General features: G+C 33.7%; 1 protein-coding gene across 3 annotated transcripts in view; it reads right to left on the bottom strand.

Moving 5' to 3' along the window:
- Positions 1–280: 280 nt before the first annotated feature.
- LOC108310797 (sister chromatid cohesion protein PDS5 homolog B) overlaps positions 281–26,182 on the bottom strand; it is a 167,556-nt gene continuing 141,654 nt past the window's right edge. For 2 of the 3 annotated variants that reach the window (XM_037741809.1, XM_037741810.1), the window contains 6 exons: positions 22,764–22,887; positions 19,644–19,802; positions 13,608–13,676; positions 11,987–12,123; positions 8,610–8,733; positions 281–550 (listed from right to left, as the gene is read on the bottom strand). In XM_037741809.1, coding sequence (XP_037597737.1) covers positions 326–550; positions 8,610–8,733; positions 11,987–12,123; positions 13,608–13,676; positions 19,644–19,802; positions 22,764–22,887 — 838 coding nt within the window. In that variant the 3' untranslated portion in view covers positions 281–325. The remainder of the gene's footprint in view (positions 551–8,609; positions 8,734–11,986; positions 12,124–13,607; positions 13,677–19,643; positions 19,803–22,763; positions 22,888–26,182) is intronic. The other variant, XM_017537947.2, reaches the window with a different exon arrangement.

The raw sequence follows: 26,182 nt of genomic DNA, 5'->3' as shown, positions 1-26,182 counted from the left end.
CAAAGACTTGTAATTTTTTTCAACTAAAAAAAGATCATGCTTAGACAATCTATATACATGTACAGATTTTATTATTCTATTAAAAGTACCTCTAATGTCATTGTTTATTTTCCTTGGCCATTTAGTCCTTTACATAAAGAGATATAGGTTGATATTTAAGTATCCATGCATTTATATTTTTTAATGACCTTTATATTAAATGAAAAGCAGTTATCAAAAAATGGTAACTTAATGAGTGTCAGTTACAAATAATAATTAACAGTAATATCATATGTCATGTTGTATTCTATAAAACTAAAACTAGCAGGCTGAAAAAGTATCCTTTTCATTTTCTTATATGCTTACCACTAACAGCTGCATGCTGCTTCAGATACTCCCGCCTTACATTTATATTTTTCACCAAACATTGCCTAGCATGAGCTCTTCTCTCCTTTACAGGATCTTTTGCACAAAGTGCACAGATTGCCATATACTCAAGTGGAAGCCGTAAACGGGAAAGGCCTTTGTGAAGTTTCTGGGCAAACACTTGTCTTACTTGATAGCATTCATCCTGTAAAGACAGAATTATTCCAGAGATTATTCACATGGCAACAAACAGTAACTTCAGATATAAAATTTGCTATTTTATAAAGAAACGAGTAAATAGTATCAAGTTTATCTAAAATCATTGCTTCACTGCTCACAAGTGAGATGTTGTGACTCAAGTTCATTTCAAAGCTGCAATATTCATCTGGTACCAATCAGATGTGTTAAAAAACATCTGACAAAGGGCTGATATCCAGAATTTACAAAGAACTAAAACAGATCTACAAGAAAAAAACTAACAAGCCCATTCAAAAGTGGGTGAAGGATATGAATAGACACTTTACAAAAGAAAACATACATGAGGCCAACAAACATATGAAAAAATGCTCATCATCACTGGTCATTAGAGAAATGCAAATCAAAACTACACTGAGATACCATCTCACGCCAGTTAGAATGGCAGTCATTAAAAAATCTGGAGACAACAGATGCTGGAGAGGATGTGGAGAAATAGGAACACTTTTACACTGCTGGTGGGAGTGTAAATTAGTTCAACCATTGTGGAAGACAGTGTGACAATTCCTCAAGGACCTAGAAATAGAAATTCCATTTGATCCAGCAATCTCATTACAGGGTATATATCCAAAGGATTATAAATCGTTCTACTATAAGGACACATGCACACGAATGTTCACTGCACCACTGTTTACAATAGCAAAGACCTGGAAACAACCCAAATGCCCATCAATGACAGACTGGACAGTGAAAATGTGGCACATATAAACCATGGATTATTATGCAGCCATCAAAAACGATGAGTTCGTGTCCTTTGTAGGGACATGGATGAACCTGGATCATCATTCTCAGCAAACTGACACAAGAACAGAAAATCAAACACCGCATGTTCTCACTCATAGGCGGGTGTTGAACAATGAGAAAACATGGACACAGGGAGGAGAGCATCACACACTGGGGTCTGTTGGGGGGAAATGGGGAGGGACAGCGGGGTATGGGGTGTTGGGGAGAGATAGCATGGGGCGAAATGCCAGATATAGGTGAAGGGGAGGAAGGCAGCAAAACAGGCTGCCATGTGTGTACCTATGCAACAATCTCGCATGTTCTTCACATGTACCCCAAAACCTAAAATGTAATTTTTAAAAAAAGTGAAAAAAAAGAAAAAAGAAAAGGAAGAGAAAAAAAACCATGCTTTTAAAACAGAAAAAATACTGGTAAATATAAATCCGCCCTAACTTAAATAAAATACAAAAATCAAGGCTTAAACATCAACTCGTATATATCGTTTTCATTTAATGGGCAATATAAAACTGTCCAATTTTTATTAGTTCTATCGCTGATAAAAACTATTCACATGAAAATGTACAACTCTAGCTGGGCATGGTGGAATACACCTGTAGTCCCAACTATTTGGGAGGCTAAGGCAGACAAACCAAGATCCTATCTCTTAATAAAGAAATAAGAAGCACAACTCTGAAGGTAAGAATTACTAATCCATTTCAGAAACATCAAATTACTTCAACTTCTATAATTAAACCAGGCTGATTATTACCACCCATGTGCCTGCTTAACTCATACTACTCCCCTCTCCTAAATCACCCACCCTACTGTCCTAGCTAACTCCTACTTAACCAAAAAGACAGCTCACATACCTGCCAGAAAGCAGTGTGTAATTTGTATCCAGCATCCACCTCTGTGCTCTTAGAATTCTGTACTTATCTCCAGCATAGCGTTTTGTATAAAGTATTAAAATGATGGGTTTAAATGTCTGTCTTACCCATCAGTACTTGTTCCTTGAAGAAAAGAATTATGTCTTTATCTCTCTAAGCCTAACACAAAACCTGGCACACAGACGATCAGAACTTTTTCTGAACTACCGTAGTTCCCCTTTATCAGCAGAGGATACATTCCAAGACCCACAGTGGGTGCCTGAAACTGAGGACAGTACCAAATCCTATATATACTATGTGTTTTTCTATATATATATATATATACCTCTGATAAAGTTTAATTTATAAATTAGGCACAGCAAGAGATGAACAACAACAAATAATAAGATAGAACAAGTATAATAATATACTATAATAAATGTAATGTGAATGTGGTCTCCCTCATTCTTAAATACCTTACTGTGGAAAAGCAAAACTACAGATAGGGGAAACTACTGCATAGGGAAAAGTTAAAACTTTTGATTACACCTTACTTTCCACCAGTTAAAAAAGGTATGGTGTTTCTTACTGTTGTTAACAATTTCTTCATGTAGAATGATCATTTAGTTTATCTTCCCCAGAAATCTTAGTCATAACATTTTGCCCTTATCTTTAAATCCTTATTTTATACATCTTCTTTCATTGCATTTAAATTTTGGTTTATGAAAATATCAAACATCTACTTTAAAGTAGTAGTCTAAACTAAAGAGCTTCTGCACAGCAAAAGAAGCAAACCATCAACAGAGTAAACATACAAACTACAAAACGGGGAAAATTCTGGCAAACTATGCATTCAACAAAAGTCTAATATCCAGAATCGGTAAGAAAATTAAATAAGAAGCAAAAACCAAACAACTCCATTAAAAAGTGGGCAAAGGACACGAACAGACACTTTTCAAAAGAAGATACACATAAAACTGACAAGCATATGAAAAAATGTTCAACATTGCTAATCATTAGGGAAATGCAAATCAAAACTACAATGAGATACTATATCATATCAGTGAGAATGGCTATTACTAGAAGGCCAAAAAATAATAGATGCTAGTTAGACTGTGGAGAAGGGAACACTAATACACTGCTGGTAGGAATGTAAATTAGCCATTGTGGAAAGCAGTTTGGCGATTTCTCAAAGAACTGAAAGCAGACTACCATTTGGCATAGCGGTCTCTTTACTGAGTATATACCCAAAGGAATATAAATCATTTCTACCATGAAGACACATGTTTGTATATGTTCATTGTAGCACTATTCACAATAGCTAAGACATAGAATCAACCCAAATGTCCATCAACAGTAGACCGGATAAAGAAAATGTGATACAGATACACCATGGAATACTACATGTGCTTTTTCAGCAATATGGATGGAGCTGGAGGCCATTATCTTTAGCGAATAAAGGAGCAGAAAACCAAATACTGCTGTTCTCACTTACAAGTGGGAGCTAAACAGTAAGTACACATGAACACAAAGAAGGGAATAACAGCTACCAGAGCCTTCTTGAGGATGGAGGTTAGCAGGAGGGTGAGGATGGAACTACCTTTTGGGTACTATGCTTATTACTTGGGTGATGAAATAATCTGTACACCAAACCCCAGTGACAAACAGTTTACCTGTATGACAAACCTGTACATGTACACCTGAACCTAAAGTCAAAAAATAAAAATAGGCCAGGCACGGTGGCTCACTGTAATCCCAGCACTTAGGGAGGCCGAGGCAAGCAACAAGGTCAGGAGTTTGAGACTAACCTGACCAACATGGTGAAACCCATCTCTACTGAAAAATACAAAAATTAGCTGGGTGTGGTAGCAGGTGCCTGTAATCCCAGCTACTCCGGAGGCTGAGCCAGAAGAATCACTTGAACCTGGGAGGCGAAGGTTGCAGTGAGCTGAGATTGCACCATTGCTCTCCAGCCTGAGCTACAGAGCAAAACTCCGTTTCGGGAGGAGGGGGAAATTAGCTGTGGGGAGGCAAGGGGAAGAAGCAGTCTAGCTCACAGAAAGTTATCTACCCTCATACTCAACAAAGCAAAGTTAACGTTAACTCACTCCTCCCTCAGTATCAGTCTCACAGAGGAGTCTCTGTTACAGAATTATTATGAAAATACTCAATTTCAAAGTGGGTAAGTAAAAACCCACATATCACAAGTGTATTCACAAATGAACAGGACATTCATTAAAACCCCAATCACATCCAGGTTTTTGTCCCTCTCTGACTAATCATTCAGGGTGCAAAAATACAATACAAATTAATTGCAATGTTAATCCTTGAATCATCACACAAGTAGCAGGTTTTCAAAAAGTCATCAAGGTGATGTTAGAGAACTGGGAAATCACAGGCAACTCAACTAACACAAATAATTAACAACTGAAGAAGAGAAAATTGACAGGAATAATGACACACACATAGGTACTTTAAGAGAATCATGTGAATAAATATAAAAAGTGCTAATGGGAACTGAGGGAGTCTTCAAATGTTTTTCTGCAAAGATGATTATCCTTTTGACTGCTACTACAAAAGTTAACTGTGAAGTAAGGAACAGAGTAATACAATTCTATCCGAATAAAATGTCCCCTCAAAAAAGCAAACACTGGTTACTTTCATGATCATGGTTATAAAAAATAATTGGTTAAATATAAGAAAAAAACAGATGGTGTCTAATACTACAGTTTTCCCCCAAGACAAAGTTCCAATCAAAGCTTTTATTCACTACTGACTATGAAATTAGTTTTGTCTGCAACTTAAGTAAATTCACTTTTAGTAGCCTTTTCTAGTACAAATTATCCTCAAAACTACCATTAGTACCATGTAAATGGTTCAATTACTTTGAGTATCTCATTGCATTATTGACACATCTCTATTTTCTGTTTTCCTAAGTAGCAGCTTCTTTGGGCTACAAGCAGACTTACTCATCTTTGTATCTCCAGAACTTAGAACAATGTACAGCACACAGAAGTACAGAATACATTTTTCATGAAGTGATTTCCATGTTCTAAAATATCTAAGCAATTATTAAATTATGTTAAAATTCATAGTTTTATTAAATTTCTCCAAATGTACTTTCTGTTCAACTATATAACAGCCTCCCAGATACAGTACTGCCTTTAAAGAGCCTCAACTCAAGTAAAAGAAATAAAGTACATGTAGTAAAGCGCAAAGCATAGCCTTGTATGTATCAGAGGACTGCAGATGAAATCCACAGGAAATCCATAGGAAAAGAGACTACTTCCAGCTAAAAGAATCAGAGCAAGATTTGTGGAGAAGGTTGTGTCTGAGTATTAATTTGCAGAAAGGGTTAGATTGGATGTGTGGAAATGGGAGAGTAAGGAGAAAATTAAAGGCAGCAAAGTACAAGGCACATAAAAGAAAAAAAAAAACTGTTCAGCTACATGAAATGAGTTTAAGTAAAGGAGAGTGTGCTCAACAAGATTTTTATAGTTGGGTATAATATAAAAATATTAGAGGGGCTCAAACACCAGGTTGTAAAATATGTACAGTTGTTTTTACAAGTATAAACCCCCTAAATATTTTTTGAAAAGAGAAATAACATGATCATAACTGTAACTAGGGAATTTACCAGCAATAAACAAGACTCAAAGTAGTTTTGGTGAGAGCTAATGATGGTTACAGCAATAAGAATGGTCAAGAATATATGAACAAAAATGATATAATAGATATCAAAGAATATAATTATCTGTACTTTGCAACAAGGTGCAAGGACAAGCCAAAAGTCAAATATAAACTGTTTTTAGGTATAAGAAATGCCATTTGAATTTACTTAACACTTATATAAGCTCTACATGTCAAGAAAGAATAGGCCTGGGAAACATTATAAATCTCTGTATTATATTCACAGAACATAAAAGTGTAAAGTTTCTGTTTAGCATTTGAAGTGGGACCAGAGTCTTGAAAAAAAACTTAATGTTGCTGATGTAATAGTCACTTACAGAGATGATGAAACAGCCAAAGAAGACTGTGTAAGTGAAGAAGTTGATCCTAGACAGATCCTCATAAAACACATACATTTGAAGAAAAAGAGGAAGAGTAGAAAATATAATCAGAGAAGTAAAGCAATAATCAAGAGACAGAAACCAAATAAGACAGTTTTAAGAATAAAGGAGCAATGAGCTGAGTTAAATAATATAAAAAGGATAAGGAAGACCGGTATCATTGGACTTGAGGAGTTCAACAGGACATTTTTGGAAAACAACGAAGGCAAATGACAAACTATGAGTAGAGAAGAGAGGATAAGAGAGTAAAAGAGACAAAGACACAGATTATTCTTTCTTGCGGCTTGGAGGTTTGAAAAGAGGAGATGGGCATGTAATTTAAAGGAAGAACAGAATGAGAGAAAAGCTTTGTTTAAAACAGGGTAATTTGATTTGTTTATAAGTTGTGAGAAGATGCTAATTATTGATTTTTAACCACTGACAAATGTTCCATAGTCAACAGAATTCCAAGGCAACCTTAAAGTTTAGGCCATTTGAACTTTCACCTTGGGAATTTGGTGCTTGAGGTGGCAATGTTTAACAGATATTGTGCTAGAAAAGGAAGTCCGTAAAAGTCAATAACTGTGGATGCTTTTAACTCATAGTGGACATCTACCTAATGGCTGACACATACTTCTTATACACTGTAAGTTTCAAATAAAGTCTATTTCTTATATTTCCATACTTTGTGCTTTTTAAACATCTCCACTTCAATAATGATAACAGCAAATGCTCTAAGAAATATCATATCAAGAACCTGATAAACAGACTGCAAGTCTTAACAATTTAATAAAATAATTACATATGTTGCTTTCTGCTAAGAAATATAATAAATACTTTTTAAACAATTTTCAGTTTCTTATAAAATAAGATTATCTCCAAAAGTAAGTGGGGAAACTAAACCAAGGAAATTATGGCCTCCCCAAAACATCATTTCTCAAATGGTTTTGTCTGAACAATAAAACTAAAATCATAAACAGAATCTGAAACAGCTATTTTTCAAAGACTGAAGTACCAGTCTTGACAAAATCATTTGACAAAAATGATCACTATTTAAAAATAGATAACTGTGTCTAGAGAGTTATATGTAAGTGGCAATTTTAAAATACATACTAAAGGGTGGGGAGGAATAATTACAATGATCCCTGAAATAGATTCTTAAGACTTCTTGGGGAAAAAAAAACAGAAAAACTACATGTAAAATAATCAAATTATTAATGAAAAACTCATATTGAGATTATCTTATTTACTAATGTGAAAGTCCTTTTTACTTTTCTCAATGATGCTAAAGACTTCTAAAGTTGTACAATCCAAATATAACGGTACTCTAATAAGAAGCCTATAAAACTGGAATAGGAATCTGAAAGTTTCACTGCTCATAATCTGAAAACTTAATTCACTGAGTAATAAGGAATGCTTCTAACATGAAATTAGTTCTGTATCAAGTCTTTATAAAACTATAAATTTCTATACTGTTATTTTCCTTTCAGGAACTGAATATATACAACCAGTCTTCATTATTTGTGGACTCATATTTAGGAATTTGCATACTCATTAAAATTTATTTGTAACACCAAAATTCATACTTGAAGCAATTTCTTGGTCATTTGCAAAGTAAATGCACAAAGCAGCAAAAAATGTGAATAGCCAGATGTGCACATTACAGCTAATGTCAAAGAAGGCAACACCATGCCTTCTTGTTTTAGCTTTCATACTGTAAACAGTGTCCTTTTTGAGGTCTATTTAGTGCCACATTTTTCACAGTTTTGTGGTTGATGTTTTTGTTATTTCATGATGAAGTATTGTCTGGTGCTCCAAAGCACAAGCATAGTGATGAACTGCTCTCTGGTGTTCCAAAGCACAAAAAGGGTATGATATTCCTTACAGAGAAAATGTGTGTGCTAGATAAGCTTTGTTCAGTAATTTGTAATTCACTGCATGAATTACAGTGCTATTGGCTGTGAGTTCAGTGTTAATGAAACAACTATATATTATAAATAGGTTGTCTTTAAACAGAAGCATACATAAAACAAGGTTGTATATTAACTGGATGATGAAAATGTGGCCAGGGGCTTGAAGGAACCTATCCTTGTAGTTCTCCTAAGAGCAATTGTTCAGGATCTGCTAACTGAATGCCTGTGATAACATTATAGAACAAAACTATTGCAAATAACAAGTGTCAACTGAACCATGTTACCAAGCCAAAACTTAATGACAGTTTCAGAACTCTGAAATATTTCTCATGCATAAATTTTTCAAAAACAAACAAACCATAAACATTCAAAATTTTAATCTCTGTATCACAGTGGATTTTTTCCTTCCTAAAAGTCAAAGGCCTTCTATAGCGGTTGTACACAGCCATTTTCCTTACATTGATAGCTAACGCGCATAGCTGATATTGTTCTAATGTGATGATTTCATGGTAACAGGGTTCTTGTGCCAGCTTCACAATAGCACTCCCAGCAGCAAGTCTCAGACGTGACATATCTGGTTTACTGAAAAATGAGCAAGAATGAATATAGATTAGAATTTAAAATGTTTGTACAAAATCTTCTGCACATCTAATTTTATTAAAAATTCTGGCAAAAAAAAAAAAAAGTAAAAAATGTTGCGATCTGAATGTTTGTGTCCCCCAAAATTCCTATGTTGAAATGCAAGTACCTAGAAGATAGTATTAGGAGATTGGGCCTTTGGGGAGGGAATTAGGTCACAGTGGGGAACCCTCATGAATGTGATTAGTGCCTTATAAAGGTGGCTGGCCTGAGCAGGCTCATTTACTACTTCTGCCATTTGAGGACACAGCAAGTAGTCAGCAGTCTGCAACCCTGAAGAGGGCCCTCACCAGAACCCAACCATGCTGGCACCCTGATCTTGGATTTCCCAGCCTCCAGAACTGTGAGATATAAATTTCTGTTGTTTATAAGCTACTTAGCCCATAATATTTTATTGCAGTAGTCTGAGCAGACTAAGATAATAATTTAGTGGTACTGAACACCATATTATGCTCATTTAACTTTGGAAGATGTTGTCTAATACTACAAAATTCTTCTTTTAAACATAAGTCAATGCTAGCGTCACTCAAGTCATTTAATTCCCTCATTCTAAATAAAACAGGTCTTAATCAAGCATAGAAGAAATCTGTATGTTTAGTTGTTAGGTTTTATGTATTCTACCATGGATTTTGTTGGAGATATGTTTATGTATACATGAGGCACCAAATATGTTCTAGCTTGCTAATAAATCAACCACAACTACTGTGCTAAGCACAAAAGAAGTAGAATGAAAGCAGGTATGGTAAGGAAAACATTACTACTCTTAGCTATAATTCAACTTTTCAAATATTACCAAGAGGATTTAAGTTCGAGGAAAGACAACTGCTAAAATGAAGCACAATTCATAGAATTCTAGACTAGTAAATACATCTAAACACTACTTCCTAATATAGTAATATATTAGCTGAAATGCAGGCGGATCTTGAACAAATATAAGAAAGGAAAAGTTCTAACTCCTTAAATAGAACCCCCTTTGTAGCTCTATAGTAAAAGATTGTTATTCAACATCCATGCAACAAATCTATGTCTATTGTGTATATATAGCACTGCAGGGTATTTAAAATAAAAGACACAGTCTTAGTTTTCCAAGACTTAATAATTAAGTTGGCCATGTAAAAATAATCACTGAATGCTAGCCAACATTAGTAAGGTTCTAAAGTTGTAGGACCTTGTCTCAGAGGTGTGTCTCATCTCACCAACAATATTCCAAGTAGCTACTAATAGGTAAATTATAGTTCTTAATGCAAAGAGTACAAACCACCTGCTGGATGTTCTCCTCATAGATTATGGATAACAGATGCTTCCTGTGTATTCATCCTTAAAATTTCCTGTCTAGACGAGAAGTTTCTATTTGACCTAGTAAACATTTTTGTTGTTTTTGTTTTTAGCTTTATTAAGCAGAGGAAACTTTTCTTCAAATCAAGTCTTACACAAAAATTTAAGGTGTAAACACAAAAAATCACTTTTGCTTAAATAATGCAAGCTTCCTATTTAAGGAAAGGACAGAGACCCCCACCTACCAACTCCCAAGACTCTCTCTGTTCTGTTTCTACCAGAAATAATTCTTATTCCAACTCTAGGCAGCCCCTAAATATTCCTGAATGTCATTGGGTTCCACAAAACACAGCTTAAGTGACATTATATACTGGGTATCATTCCAATTACATTACATATTTTAATACATATAATCCTTACATAATCTCTATAAGAAGATATTATTATCCTCATTTTACAGATGAAGAATCTAAGATATACAGAAGTTAAATAACTTGCTGAAAAATAAAAGCAGCTGATAAATGGTGAAACCTAAATTTGAACTTGTGCAGTGTGTCTTCAATCTGCCTCCTTGTCCTAAACCACCAAAGTATTTTGCCTCTCTGATAAAAGTTTATATCGCTGAATATAACTGGGCAAATAAGAAGTATAAAATAATGTAATTAATAAATTGATTTATAAGACAAAACGTATTAACACTGAGGAAAATTTCTTTACGAGGCTGAGCTGATCAATACAAAAGTATTTCAAACGCAGTAAAAATTCTAAATCAAAACATACTTATTATTTGTAGCTCCTAAAAATTGGCATATATAAATTATGGGAGAGATGAAAACAATTTATTAGAATTAAAGTAGACAGATCAGTTGTATATACAGAATGAATACCAAGTTTTTTTTTTAATATGTTTGGTTTAAGAAAGATGTGTTTCTGTTAATATTCTATGAAAAGAATATAGTATAAGCAAAATATACAAGATGGAAAGGCAGACGGTAGCAGGTAGTCATCTTTTTATGTTTTCTTATCAAAGTCTTTAGATATACTAAGGAGGTATAGAGCTGTTCTCCTATTTTGTATTACCAAGAAGGGGCGCTAAATGGCACTTGGTTTACATAGAGGAAAAACCTCTAAATTTTAATTAACAATGACATAATAACCACTATTAACATCAATGCTTAACCTCTAAATTTTAACTAACACTGACATAATAACCACTATTATCATCAATGCTTCTAATTATTATGTGCTAAATAGTGTTTTTAAAACCTTCGATATCCTAACTTACCTAGTTATGTCATAATAGCTAGATGAGCTGGGTACACATAATTATTACCTCTACTTTAAGGAAAGTGAGGGACCAAGAAGTTAAAACAACTTTCTGAAGTTCACCTGACTAGTAAGTGGTGGAGCCAGAATTTGAATCCAGGCACCAGAGTCCAGTAGTTTTCAATCACTGCACTATACTACATCTTTCAAAGAAAATAAAACAAAATAAAATAACAAAAACCAAAAAAGTGTGTTCGTTTTCAATAATTTACTTCAAGTAAATTTTTAAAGTATGCATTTATTATAGTTCTGGAAATAGATTCAATAAGTTGCCTTCCACGCAGTCTGTTTTTCCCCTTAGATGTTTAACAAGAATGTGAAACACCAGTTACTGACTGGTACACTCACACTTTCATATGAAATATTCTAAAATATAAGACTCTATTATTTAAAATATTTACAATGTATAATAGTATCCTGCACCAGACATGTGACTGCCATTGTAAAATAACCACTGTACAAAAGCACACTACAGTTAAAATATATGCACATGTACAAATACTATTTTTTAAAAAAAGAAAAGCACCATTCAACAGTTACACCAAGAGTTGAAATATTGTGCAATCCGAAGAACTGTGAAATAGTAATTGCATACCTAATTTTCCCCTGTTCTGTCAAGTCTCCATCACTATGCAATATTGTTGTTAGCAATCTTAAGGTAGAAGTTCCTGATTTACTGTGATTATTTTTCATTCCAAGTAGCCATCGAACCATCATTTTAATAGCCTGAATCTATTTAAGAGACAAGTTGAGAGATAAAACATTGGTACATTTTGAAAGAATTTCTGTATCAACTTTTTTGAAAAATAAAATGTATTTAATGGATGCTTTTTAAGAAAAGAAAAAAATTCTTTTCTTATATATGAAGATAATCTTGAACATTTTGAAGATGCTTCAAATCTCCAAGAAAGTGGCAAAAGAATGATTTGACTAAAGACTAGTTTGTTCTTTGCTGCTGTTTTAAAATGTTTCCCCAACATGCATTTGATCCTTTAGAACGTACAGTAAAATTATGCTTAACCTCTCTAATCAGAAAAGTTAAGTTCCCAACTACAAATTACATTTATTCTTTTCTGCCTAAAAAATTATACCACTCATATTTATGCTACATTTTATAATTATGAAGTATTTAAAGTATTTTTACACACATTACTTCCTTTAATGTTTCCAATAATTCTTTTGAGGAAGTATATATTACCTCTTTTTAAAATGATGTACAAATTATCTGTTTTTCACATCTTATCTCAGCTTTTTACAGAGATAAGGCTCAGGTGCAAAGAGTGTCTTCGATAATGTCTGGCTCACAGCAGACACTCTGAAGATCTCTTTCCTGGCCAGTTGGTAAGTATGACTTACCTACCAACTGGTAAGTTGGTAACTGGCAAGTTGTTAAGTGCCCTACCTTCTAGTCCAGTGCTGCTCTCAAGTATACAAAAACTGCAGCTTGAGACTAATGCTGAGAAAAACAGGTTTATACTGAGACTCAAAGTATCAAGCATCATTCACTGATGTAAAGGTGGGGCTACTAATATAAGTCTGCAAAACTAGTATCATAACCTCAGCTAAAATAATGTGAAAAGATAGTTCTTAATACGAACTATAAACACACACACACACACACAGAGAGAGAGAGAGAGAGAGAGAGAGAGAGAGAAAGAGAGAGAGAGAGAGAAAGGGTTTATAAGAAATTACAGCTAGAAAATAACAATATTTAATATACTTATTCCTGGCTTTCGTATCTTGGTAGTGGACTGAGATGAGGTCCACTACAGACCAGAGATGGTTTTAATAAATCAAGTGTCTATACCCATGATGAGCAATCTTATAAAACTCCTAATTCAATAAATTATAGGTTGAATTTTTTAAAGATAAAAAGTTTTATTAAATCTCATGGAAAAGATGAACAGGCTTAAAATTCTGGATTCTCATCTTTAAGGAACAGAGGAAAGTCCATAAACTAGCATTGCCTTTTGCCATCAGGGAAGCAGCTTTTAAATCTTTTTTTCCCCTCAAATTACATTATGTGCAGCTGTCCACAAACCCTAGCTTTCTCATTATTATCCTATAGAGTCACAGCACATGATAATGCCATACAATAAATATAAATACACTTGACTGATTTTAACATATTTTCAATAGAAATAGAAACTTTAATATCTCAAATATTATAATATGGAAAGTATATTAAAATCAATAGATCTATGCATATTACTCACTTTGACCATTGTCTCAGGTGACACTTCTTCATCTGGAACCCAAAGTTTAGTTGTCTTTTTTCCTGGAAGCTAAAAAAAAAAATCAAGGTTTTTAAAACATAAATATAAATTCTCCTTTTCAATCAGCACTTAGAAAATGAATGAAATCCCTATCTTCTGCAATGACATTTGTTATATATGACTAAAGTACCTCATCTAACCCTATTTACCTTTTTAAAAAAGGTTGAAAGGCATACCTTCACTAGCACCTATGTACAGCACTTATAGACCATCTCGACTGGTTCTTTCTAGGTGTGTGTAGGACTAACTCTAACTTCTTACACATCACTCCCTTACTTAGCCCCTTTTGAGATTCAATTATTTAATACAGGTGGCAAAAACTAGGATTTAAAAAAAAAATCCATGGAGCCAAAAGGTATACATCTTAAACAAGAGGAAAGGTACTTAAAAAAAAATCTTGAGCTGGAGGGTTTTTGTTTTTGTTTCAGTACAACCCCAAACTAATTGGAGGTAATTGGAGTTGGATGTTTATAGTGGTAGCCAGGAAATTAAAATAAGTTGGCAAAAGAGCTGAACCCAATCTTGGAACACTTGAGATCCCATTTTTACCCTCAGGTCAAAGAACAGAAATTGAGTATCACCTCAGGTAATCCTCTGGCAACAAAACTGGTAGCCCCAACATCTAAAAGGGCAAACTCCCTCAAACACAAAGAGCTACAGATTCACACATAGTTTAAGACTCATTTCTTCAGTTGAGAAGTGCCTTCAAAGTATGAAATATAAATAATAAAAAAGGAATCACATTAGGCACCTTGCAATGAAATTTCTAAGGATGTCAAGATCCTAAAAGCTTCCACAGAGAAGCTACCAAAAAGGAATAAGAGTCAGATTAACTTCAGATTTCTCAGCTGCAAGACCAGATGCCAAAAGCAATGCTCTGAATTTTCAAGTGACTTGAAACACAGAATTCTAATATCCAAGAAACAATATTGAAGAATGAAGACTAGAATTTCAAGACAGAAAGTTTCCAAATTACAATCCATGCTGAAAGAATTACTCAAAGATACACTAAAATACTTAATTCACAAGAAAAAACTAAGGTAGTATAAGCTATTACAAAGAAAAATGAAAACAAAAACCTTTCATAAATAAGAAACTATTAGATACTACCAGAAACAACAGAGACAATCAGATAGATTTATAAATAATAAAATTACAAAAGATATAACAAAAACAAATTACATGAAATCTCAAAATTATGGGATGGAAAAATATACCAGTCAAGATAAAAAGCATTAAAGAGGATATGGACTTAAATGGGATACTGATATACTTTATCTTATAACACCAAATAAAATACAAATTCATGAACATTTATACAACTAGCAGAAAAACATCAAAATAAACCAGAATAAAGATGATTAAAAGGAGAAGACTGGAAATTTCATCATAGCAAAAGATGTGAATATATCTCTTTCAAAAACTGATAAGTTCAGATGAAAAAGGATAAATATCTAAAATGTTAGTAAATATACAGAAATAAAATACACAAGGATTAGAAAATAAAGCTATCATTCTTTATAATTGATATAATGAAAAACAGAATTTAGCAAGAAAGATGGATATAAATCGGAACTACCAAATAATTCGCCTCATCAAGCATAAACATAAAACATAATCTTAAAAACTTTAGTGCCTAAACTAAGGGTGTGAGAGAAATTTAGAATTTTCCCTTTTACAGAAAACTATAAAACTTTAAGGAAAGACATCTTGTGGATGGGCAAAGGAACTACTGAAAAAGAATAGAGGCTCTATAGGAGACATGAGTGGTAGAACTGCAGATAACTAAGAGATGGTAAGATGTTTAATAAACAGTACTGGGAAATTTGGTAACCCTAACTTGGAGCAAAAAGAAACAAACTCCTTATATCATAGCATATAAAAAACAAATCAATTCCAGAGGGATTGATTTTTAAAAGAACATATGGGAGGCTATTTTTATGACATTAGAATTGGAAAAGGTTTCTTAAGTAAGATGTAAAAAGTATTATCTACAAGAGAAGAGTGATAAATACAGCTACCTTAAAAATAATAAATTTGTTCAGGCTAGGTGCAGTGGTTCACGCCTGTAATTCCAGCACTTTGGGAGGCTTAGGTGGGTGGATCATGTGAGTTCAGAAGTTAGAGAGGAGCCTGGCCAACATGGTAAAATCCCATCTCTACTAAAAATACAAAAATTAGGCAGGCATGGTGGCAGGCACCTGTAGTCCCAGCTAGTCGGGAGGCTGAGGCAGAAGAATCACTTGAACGTGGAAAGTGGAGGTTACAGTGTGCTGAGATTACACCACTGCACTCCAGCGTGGGTGATAGAGTGAGACTCCATCTCAAAAAGAAAAAAAAAGGAGTAACATTTGTTCAAAGGATCAAAGGACACAATAAAGGAGTGAAAAGACACACGTAAAAGGTTTTACACATTTTATGATGATACTGCAACATTTACTGGATAAAAGATTAATGTAGGTAAAGATTACCTATGGGGGAGAAAACACCTAGGGAATAAAAGGCAAAATACACCAAAAGGCATTTCAGAAAGTAGGCAGCATGAATGGTGATGAGATATACAAACTTAACTAGTAACCACAGAAATGCAAATTAAGACTATAATGAGCTATAGTGAGATACTATGTCTATCAGATTGGCAAAAACTAAGAAATCTGACAATAATGTTATACACTGTTAGTAGGAAAATAAGTTTTAACAAATATTATAAAAAATGGTTTTTAAAAGGGAAAAGTTAAGTATGTCTATACACTGTGATTCATCAACTTCACTCATAGGAATAAAACCTAGAGAAATTCTTGCTCCTATGTAGCAGGGGGCTTCAATAGAAACATTCATAGCAGCACTGTCCAAAAGAGTAAAGAAATTGAAATATTCCATAATCTGGTAGGAGAATAAACAAATTATGAGATATTTTCCACAGTCAAATTATATAGTAACAAATGAATGAATCATAATTAGATTTATTAACAAAGATTCTTAGAAATAAATATGGAGTGATAAAAGCAAATCATCCAATACTATACAGGATGTGATATAACTCTAATAAACCTCAACAACAAGCAAAACTAAACAAGTATGTGGTAAATTTTGTTGTTGTTAGAGAAGAAGTCAAGATTCAAGAGAGTAGATACTAAGGATGGGAAGGAAACAGAAAGGATTGAAGAGTAATAAAAGTCCAAGAACTCTAAGGAACTGAGTTCATGGGTGTTCACTGCATTATGAAACAGGTATACAAATGTTATATATATTTGTACATATCAAATACATAATAAAACAAGACAAATTAATGGATTAAAAATGGTGAGGAGTTCTATTTCTGGGAAGATGTAACTAGGTTGTTTTGAACCAATTTTCATACTGAAACAAACGAAAAGTCTAGACAAAATATTTTTTTTAAATAGTCTGAAGGGAACAGACAGCTACCAAAGCAGTGAGAATTTGAAGGACAAAGTTTCAAATGTGGAGAGAAAGCAAAAGATTTGAGTGTGGCATTGAGATTAGTTTTTTCACATAGACGATTAATGATTCTAAAAGTGAAGAAAAGAGGATAAGTTGGACAAAGCTTTCCTGTCACAGAGCTAGAAGAACAAGATTAAGAATCCTGGGCCCATTAAGGAGTAAAGGCCTTGTTAAACAACCTAGACTTCTGGGTGGATCCCAGACAAATATACTCTAGACATAAGGTGACTAGAAAAAAAATAAACTTGTCAAAAACTGAAGCCAAGTTTTCACTGGATGGAGGTGATCTGACGACAGTTTAACTGCCTGACAGAAACAAAAGTAAAACTCTGGAAGAATATAAACTCATCTGAAGCCTCAAATTACCTCAACAACTTTTCACACACAAAGTCTATCACTCGATCAAAAGCAACATATGAACAAGATAAAACTTCACCAAAAATTTAGAGAAAAAAATAGACAAGAGAAAAAGTTACAAGAGACCCAGATGATGAGCCTAACACATATAAACTTAAACATAATTAAGATTTTTCAAGATTTAATGACAAGCAAATTCTGCAGCAGAACAAAGAGCTATGTTTAAAAACTATAGAATTACAGAATTGGGCCGTGCATGGTGGCTCATGCCTGTAATCCCAGCACTTGGGGAGGCCAAGGTGGGCAGATCACCTGAGGTCAAGAGTTCTAGACCAGCCTCGCCAACACAGCAAAACCTCGTCTCTACTAAAGACACATTAAAAAATTAGCCGGGCATAGTGGCGGTCGCCTGTAATCCCAGTTACTTGGGAGGCTGAGGCAAGAGAATCACTTGAACCCCGGAGTCAGAGGTTGCAGTGAGCCGAGATCATGCCATTGAATTCCAGCCTGGACGACAGAGTGGGACTCTATCTCAAAAAATAAAAAAAATTACAGAATTGAAGTATGTGTACATATATGTGAAATTAAGAATTCAATGCATGAGCTTTACATAAGATTAGACAAAACTGAAGAGAGTGAACTCAAAGATAAGTCAGAAAAAAAAAAACAAAAACTGAAGCACGGGGAGGCTGGCAGAAAAATACAGAAAAAGTGTGCCAGACAGCTAGGTCATAAAAAAAAAATCTGTGTTTACAGAACTGCTGTAAGAGAGGAAAGAGAATATGAAATAGAAATCATATATGTAAAGATGAAGCCTGAAAATTATTTAATATTTGTAAAAGACTATACATATAAGAAGAGCTACAAGTTCCAAGTACAGTAACTATAAAGGAAAGAATACCCAGAAACACTAAAGTAAAACTGGAAACCAATGGAAAATAGAAAAGACAAAAAGCATTCACAGCAAAAAGACAGAAGACCTTCAGAGGAACAAAACTGTCAGTAAACTTCAAGAAAAAAAATTGGAAAATAGAGTAATATATTCAAATCATTGATGGAGGAAAATAAACCAGTCTAGAATTCTAAACCCAAAGAAAGTATCCTTTAAAAAACTGAGGTAAAATAAAGATCATTCCAGACAAACAAAAACTGAGAAAATTCATCAGTGGAAATCCAAAATAAAAAAAAGTACTAAAGTAGTTCTTTAGATAGAAAGAAAATCATTACATAGAAAGGAATGAAAAACAAAAGGAGAAAATATGTTGGCAAATCTAAATAAATATTAATTGTATAAAATAACAGCAGCAATAGTATTGTGTGACCAAGAGCACAAAAAAGCACCAGGGAATAAAGGGGATTTAAGTATTTTAAGGTTCCTTGAACTGTACTCATGAGTAAAGTTCAAAGCAGATCAGTTGACACTGGCTTTTAATAAGTCAAAAACGCATGTTGTAATTTCTAGGAACACTATTAAAGGAATAGTAAAATATAAAACAGGCCAGTAAGAAAAATGAAATAAAAATATTTAATGAAAAATAAGAAAAGAGAAAAATGAACAAAACTGACAGAACAAATTGAAAATAAAAAATCAGGTGGCAGAATATCCCTACTTACATTATGTTTACTTTTTAGAGGAGAAACTGTATCTCATGTTTCTTTTAATTCTCCAGGAAACCTAGTACTGTGCTGAGGTCACAGCAGATACAAACTAACTGGAGACTTAACAAAATCATTATTTCCTCTCCCAATGTTTTCTCATTCTTTTCAAATGTAGGAAAAAGAACTTTACATAGAAAAAAGAACAACTACAATCATGACAACTATACTGTGAACTGGTTTGCCATTTCTGCCTATTTTTTAAAATAGATGTCATGTCAAAAATTAAACCTCTTTAAATCCAAAACAGATAGCATCAGGTTATAGTTTATATTTATCAAGGAATGTATTAGAGGTCATATGCCTATTCTCAACTAAAAAGATGTTTCAATATAGTTTGGCTTATAATGGAGACAAGGCTTATTTTTTTTACAATAGGAAAACCTAAAATAAAGGCAGTCAAAAGGAAGTATTATTGACATCATTTCACTTCTTTCCTTGTTGGGCAAAATTCTAAAAGTTAAAATTACAAAGAACACGAATCTAAAAAGTATGAATTACCCGATCATTCATGAGAAGATCTTTCACAATGAAAGTAGCTACCAAAGATTTCAAAGGAGCAGCAAATTGATCAGGTGCAAGGAGAGCAATATGACCAATAGTAACCAATGGTGTTATGAGATGTTCCAGGTTGCTTGGATCTAGGCTCTTATGCAGAGGCTGAAAATGAGGGAAGAAAAATATATCAGCTCTATACATACGTAAATAATGTTTACATATTTCATTTTTAAATTACAAAAATTTCAACAAATATATACAGTATAAGCAGTAACTCAAGATTTTTACATTATCTATGTCCAAAAGGCATCAGGTTCAAACATTTTCAGTTTTGCCCAATTCACAGTTTAGAGGTAGGGTAAAGAAACATTTCAGCATGGACAATCATTATGAAGCATATGGTTTATGACCATATATATGAATATGTTAGAGACTGCTAGGGCTCACCAATATCCACTTCTCTTCTATTTCCTGGGGATAAGGTGACTCCACTTGCAGTTTCCTGTGCAGTTAGGTGAGGATATATTAATGAGTTCTGGTCAAGGGAGTGGGAGTAAAATGAAGTATGTCACATATGCACTGAGGTAGGTATGAGCAATGTGTCTTCTCCACAGGCTCTACTCACTGGCTGGCTTAATGCCAAGGATCCCGTGGGATTTAGAGAGAAGTCACTAATCAGAATGAGTCTGTGACCCTAAGTCACTGATTAGAGGGTCATTCAAATACCAACTGGACTTTTCAGAAGCAAGAAGTAAGCTTTTACTATGTCTAGTCACTTGAATTTGGAGAATCTTCATTATAGCATCAAATATTAAATAACTTAACAAATAAGATGATTTTTATTATTCTGATAGGAAACCCAACCATTAATATGCATTTTGCCATGACAAATAAAGAAACTCTTCGTATACTCATCTAAAATGATATCAGAAATACATTGTTAAGGCTGGGCACGATGGTTCACACCTGTAATCCCAGCACTTTGGGAGGCCGAAGCAGGCGGATCACCTGAGGTCAGGAGTTCTAGAACAGCCAGGCCAACATGGTGAAACCCATCTCCACTAAAAATACAAAAATTAGTCAGGTGTGGTGGCATGCACCTGTAGTTCCAGCTACTCAGGAGCCTGAGGCAGGAGAATCACTTGAATCCGAAAGGTGGAGGTTGCAGTGAGCAGAGATCACGCCACTGCACTCCAGCCTGGATGACAAAGTGAGACTCCATCTCAAAAGAAACTAACTCTTTCTCTCTCTCTCTCTCTCTCTCTCTCTCTCTCTCTGTGTGTGTGTGTGTGTGTGTGTGTGTGTGTGTGTGTGTGTGTGTGTGTTTTAATTCTTGAAATTAGAAGGGTGACTAAAATAATTCATTGGCATAAGGGGATAAGGGGGAAACAAATTGTGTGTGTGTGTGTGTGTGTGTGTGTGTTGTGTGTGTGTGTGCGCGCGCGCATGCATGCATGCATGCGTATTTATATGCCCTTACCTGTATATGAATAACATATCTCTGGAAAAGTACATTTAGAAACTAATAACACTGGCTCGGCCTTTGGGAAAGAAAACTAAGTGGCTGGGGATACATCAGGGGGGCGAGGAACTTTTCACTGTATATTCTTTTTGGCATCCTTCTGATTTTGAAGCAAGTGAATATATTTTCTATTAGACATTTTGATGCCACATTTTAATGAAAAACTGGTGCTCTATTCTCCCACACTGAACACCAAGAATTGTAGGCTTGAAAGGCAAAGCAAAACTGTTCTTTCCCAACACATTAGGGCAATATGAAGCTTCATTTAGTCAAAAATATGTTTAAATGAGTTTACTTCTTGCTTTTCTTGATGACTTCCCTCAATACTTCCATTGCACATCTTGCCAGCTTATTATTCATATTATAAACAAAAATATCATAGTGTAGTTTGTTCACTTAGTATATCGTAAGTTTGATAATTTTACATAATAAAATCATTTCTAAAAAGTAAAATTAATTGCCAGACCCTAGATTAGTGGAACCTCAAAAAGGCCAGTTATCTCTATGAAACCACTTCTCAGAAAGCCAGCTAACCACATGCTATAGTAGGACTACAGAGGTTCTTGTAAAGATAAAACAGCAGGTACAATATCAAAATGAAAACAAAACAACTCTGAAATTCAACTTATATCATGGTTACTCTTATCATCACTGTAAGGAACAAAAAGAAGAGCAACCAAGAAAAAAAAACTTTCCTAGAAATTAACATCAATTTACTGAAGCCATTCTCATACACAAACACAGACTACAGAAAATACCACTGTCCTCAAATACACAAAAATTAAAATAATTATTTGCTATCTACAGAAAAGACGGTGTTTAGAAGATAAACTACTTTTCTTCCTTCAGGTCTTTAACATAATACATGAAAATATGACAAAAATACCATAAGAGTTTCTTAAAAAAGATATTAAGTATTTATGGCAAAGAGATTCAGAGTAATCTCTAAATTGTTTTGACTTTACTCAAGGCTCTTCAACTAAAATTACAAATTAGGATTTTATGAATTTTCTGCTTAGCTTTTATTTGCAATAACAGTATTAGCATTAGGTCCTAATTACAATAGACAGCAATAAAACTGCAATGCCTGGGTCAAGGTTATTTAAAATGTGGGAAAAAAAAACGCAAAAAATATATATTGAAAAGACACTTTATACCTGACACAAAATTAGGTCAGTCATAAAAGCATAAACTGTATATTGCCAATTAGTACTGATTTACAAAACCTTATACTTCAATAGTTTCTCAAACAGAATTCAAATTTTTTGATCCTGTAAATTGAGACAATAATCATCTATTACCTACTATCTGTAACTATGATTTTATACTTTACCTGTTAACAAAAAATAGTCTCCAAATCCAAATACATAAAGTAATGTACAAAAATACACAATGCTTGATTTCTGAATCTGAGTTATCATTAAACACCTGAATACTCAGATATTTTTATATTTTAACCCTTATCAATGCTGATTTTATTGATTCAAATTCTGAAAATATATTACAATATAATGCATCATCAAATGTGAACATTCCATAAACTCATCAATATTTGTTTTGTAACTACAACATATGGAACAAGAAAATTTTTTTCTCATTACCTCAAATATCTGTGCAAACTGGGTCTCTTTACTAGAAAATATCGCATGGATACAATGAATGGCATATTTGGCTTGACGGGGGGGTCCTTTTTTAGATTTGTGATGTAAAACAGGAAGCAAAGCTCTATAAAAAAAAAAAAAAAATCAAAGAAAAACAAAACAATAAACCAGAAAAATCAAGAAGACTTCTGATAGATATTTTAATATTTGTATTTTTAAGTAATGATTTACAAGAACAAAAAAAAGTCATCAAGATTTACTCAAATTCACTTTCAAAGGCCTGTGATTTTGCTTTATAAATATTTATATTAAAAATGTAATCCAAATACAAGTGTTATGTTTTTTACTTTTTAATCAGCAATAACAAACATTAACAAGGTTGGTGACCCACACTCTCCTGTTAATGTCACTCCCATTAGGCCTTTCTCTTTTATTCTTACTGCTATCATTCTGGCTAAGCTTCTGCCATCCTACACATGTATTAAAAACTGACACTGTTTCTTCTTTCTCAAGTCTCTGCCTCTTCCAATTCACCTTTCATTTTGTGCCAGAACAAGCCACATAAAGGAAAATCTGATTAAACAATGCTTATTAAGCAGTATTACATGCCAGGTACTATTAAAAGGCTCTAATACTTAACTTCATGCTACTAGCATTTTACAGTTAAGATAAATAATAACATATAAATTAACAAAATATATGTTACGTTAAATTGTGAGAACTGCTACAGAGAAAAATTTTTTAACAGGAGGAAGATAGAGATAGGAAACAGGAAGAAAAGTATAAGAGAATTACAATTTTAAACAGAAGATCTCCCTGATGAACATGTGAGCAGAGTTCTGAGGGAGGTACTGAGTATGTCATGTAGCCACCTGGAAAAACATTCATGCATCATATCATTTTATAACTCAAAAATTTTAAATGAATACTGAATAAAGGAGCTCTTAGTTCAACTATTATACAAACATCTCACAGCAAAAGCAACTTCCATATCTTCCTCATTGCCTGATACTAACCATCATTCTCAGCAAATTAACAGAGGAACAGTAAACCAAATACCACATGTTCTCACTTATAAGTGGGTGTTGAACAATGAGAACACATGGACACAGGGAAGGGAACATCACACAGCAGGGTCGGGGGATGGGAGACAAGGGGAGAGCATTAGGACAAATACCTAATGCATGTGGGCCTTAAAACCTAGATGATGGGTTGATGGGTGCAGCAAACCACCATGGCCATGTGGTATACATCGTATACCTATGTAACTATGGTATACATGGTATACCTATGTAACAAACATGCATATTCTGCACATGATCCCAGAATCTCAAGTTTTAAAAAAAAAAAAAAAAGACATACGAATTACCCTAAAATGTATGAAAAAATGTTTGCCTTCACTCATTGATGCTTCAGATTACAATGGTGTAAAAGACTATTTACTCTCCTACCTTAAACACCCAGAAGAGATAAATATGCTAAAAGTTTCAGACACTATGGCATGAGCAGCAGAGAAATGTTATCCCTAATAAATGAGAAACAAACTAGAAGAGCTTTACACCTGCCCAGCTTACTGCATGGAAATATTAAATAGTTTCCAGGCTGTAGTACAAGTGACCCAAATAGAGCCTGAGTTGAGGGAGATAAAGATGAGAGTTCAGGGAGGCCAAGGAAGCTCTGATTTCTAGAGCACAATACCAGAAAGGCAGGAGTTACAAAGAGAAAGACAGCATGAACTCTGCTAACCTGCAGAGGCTATCCCTGAGTCTTTGACTGGATAAATGATCCTCACTCGTGTTATGAGGCAAAAACTACCTGAGACCAGGAAAAAGACCATGGAAAGTAAGAGGACAAAAAAGTTCCCTCGACATACACAGGGCAGGTAATTACTCATTCCTACCAGTCATAATAGAAAGGCCTTATAATATACAACCAGGAGAAAAATTACTCAACAGAAATAGACCCAGAAATGACATAAGCGATGGAATTAGTGTAGACATTAAAACAGCTGTTACAAAGATGTTCAAAAAACACTATACTGCATAGGCTTAAGAAGGTAGAGTAAAATCAGGAATATAGTGCTAGAAATGAAAAATATTTTTAAGAAACACAAACAGAATTACTAAATATAAGAAATAAAATAGAAATAGAAAATGAACTGATGGGATTAAAAGCAGATTATACAATGTAAGAGAAAGGTATCAGTGACCTTGAAGACGTAGCAATAGAAACTATCAAACTAAAATGAGAAAAAGGGGCAAGAAAAAAATAACAACACGGCAGCTGTGCTATATAAGACAGTATCAAGTAGTCAAAAATATTTGTAATTGGAGCCCCAGAAAACAAGAAGGCAGATGGAGAGAACAGAAAAAAAGTACTCAAAATAATAATAGCCAATTTTATTCCAAATCTGATTAAAATAAACTTAGAGAACCAACAATCTCAATAAATATCAGGCAGAAAAAAGCTAAACCATTTCAAAGCATATTATTATTCATTTGGTAAAAATTAATGAAAAAAAATCTTAAAAACAGTGCAAAAATCATATATATAAACAATGATTGACAGAACACTTTTCATCAGAATCTAATGGAGTGATATCTTTTAAATACTAATGAAAATAGATGTCAATCTAGAATTCTATTCCAAGCAAAATTATCTTTTAAAAATATGGAGAAAATAAAAATTTTTTCCGGACAAAAAATTAACTATAAGCAGAATTCACTATAAAGAACTATACAGCAAGAAATATTAAAGAGAGTTCTTCCAGAAGAAAAATGATACCAGATGAAAATATGGAACAACATCCAACAAATGCAAAGTGACAGAAATGGTTATTATGTGTGTAAAAGAAATCTGTCGTTATTAATCTGAGATACACTAGAGTAAAAATCTCAAAAACATGGAGTTTATAACATATATAAAAACAAAATATAAGACAACAAAACATAAAAGACTAGAGGAAATAGGCATGGAAATATAGTGCTGTAAAGTTTTTACACATTAAGTAGTATAATTTTATTAGATGTAGATAAAACAATACTAAAGAGAAAAATCATAATACTTGATTAATCTCAAGGAAAGCAGACATAGAGTAAAAGAAGAACACAGAAAAGATGAAAACTATCAAGATGGTAGATTGAAACCCACCATATCAATAATTACAGTTAAGTGTAAATGCTCTAAGCATCCCATTGAAACAGCTTGTCAAACTGAATTAAAAACAACCAAAATAAAAGCAAACAAGGAAACAAACAAACAAAAAAAAAAAACAGACAACTAGGACATTTATTTTTTAAAAATTATAGGCAGTGGCTCAAGCCTGTAATCCCAGCACTTTGGGAGGAGGAGGCAGGCAGATCACATGAGGTCAGGAGTTTGAGACCAGCCTGGCCAACAACATGGTGAAAACCTGTCTC

Source organism: Cebus imitator, unplaced genomic scaffold (genome assembly GCF_001604975.1).
Source record: "Cebus imitator isolate Cc_AM_T3 unplaced genomic scaffold, Cebus_imitator-1.0 Scaffold108, whole genome shotgun sequence".
Classification (NCBI taxonomy): domain Eukaryota; kingdom Metazoa; phylum Chordata; class Mammalia; order Primates; family Cebidae; genus Cebus; species Cebus imitator.
This window is presented reverse-complemented; position numbering and strand designations above follow the sequence as displayed.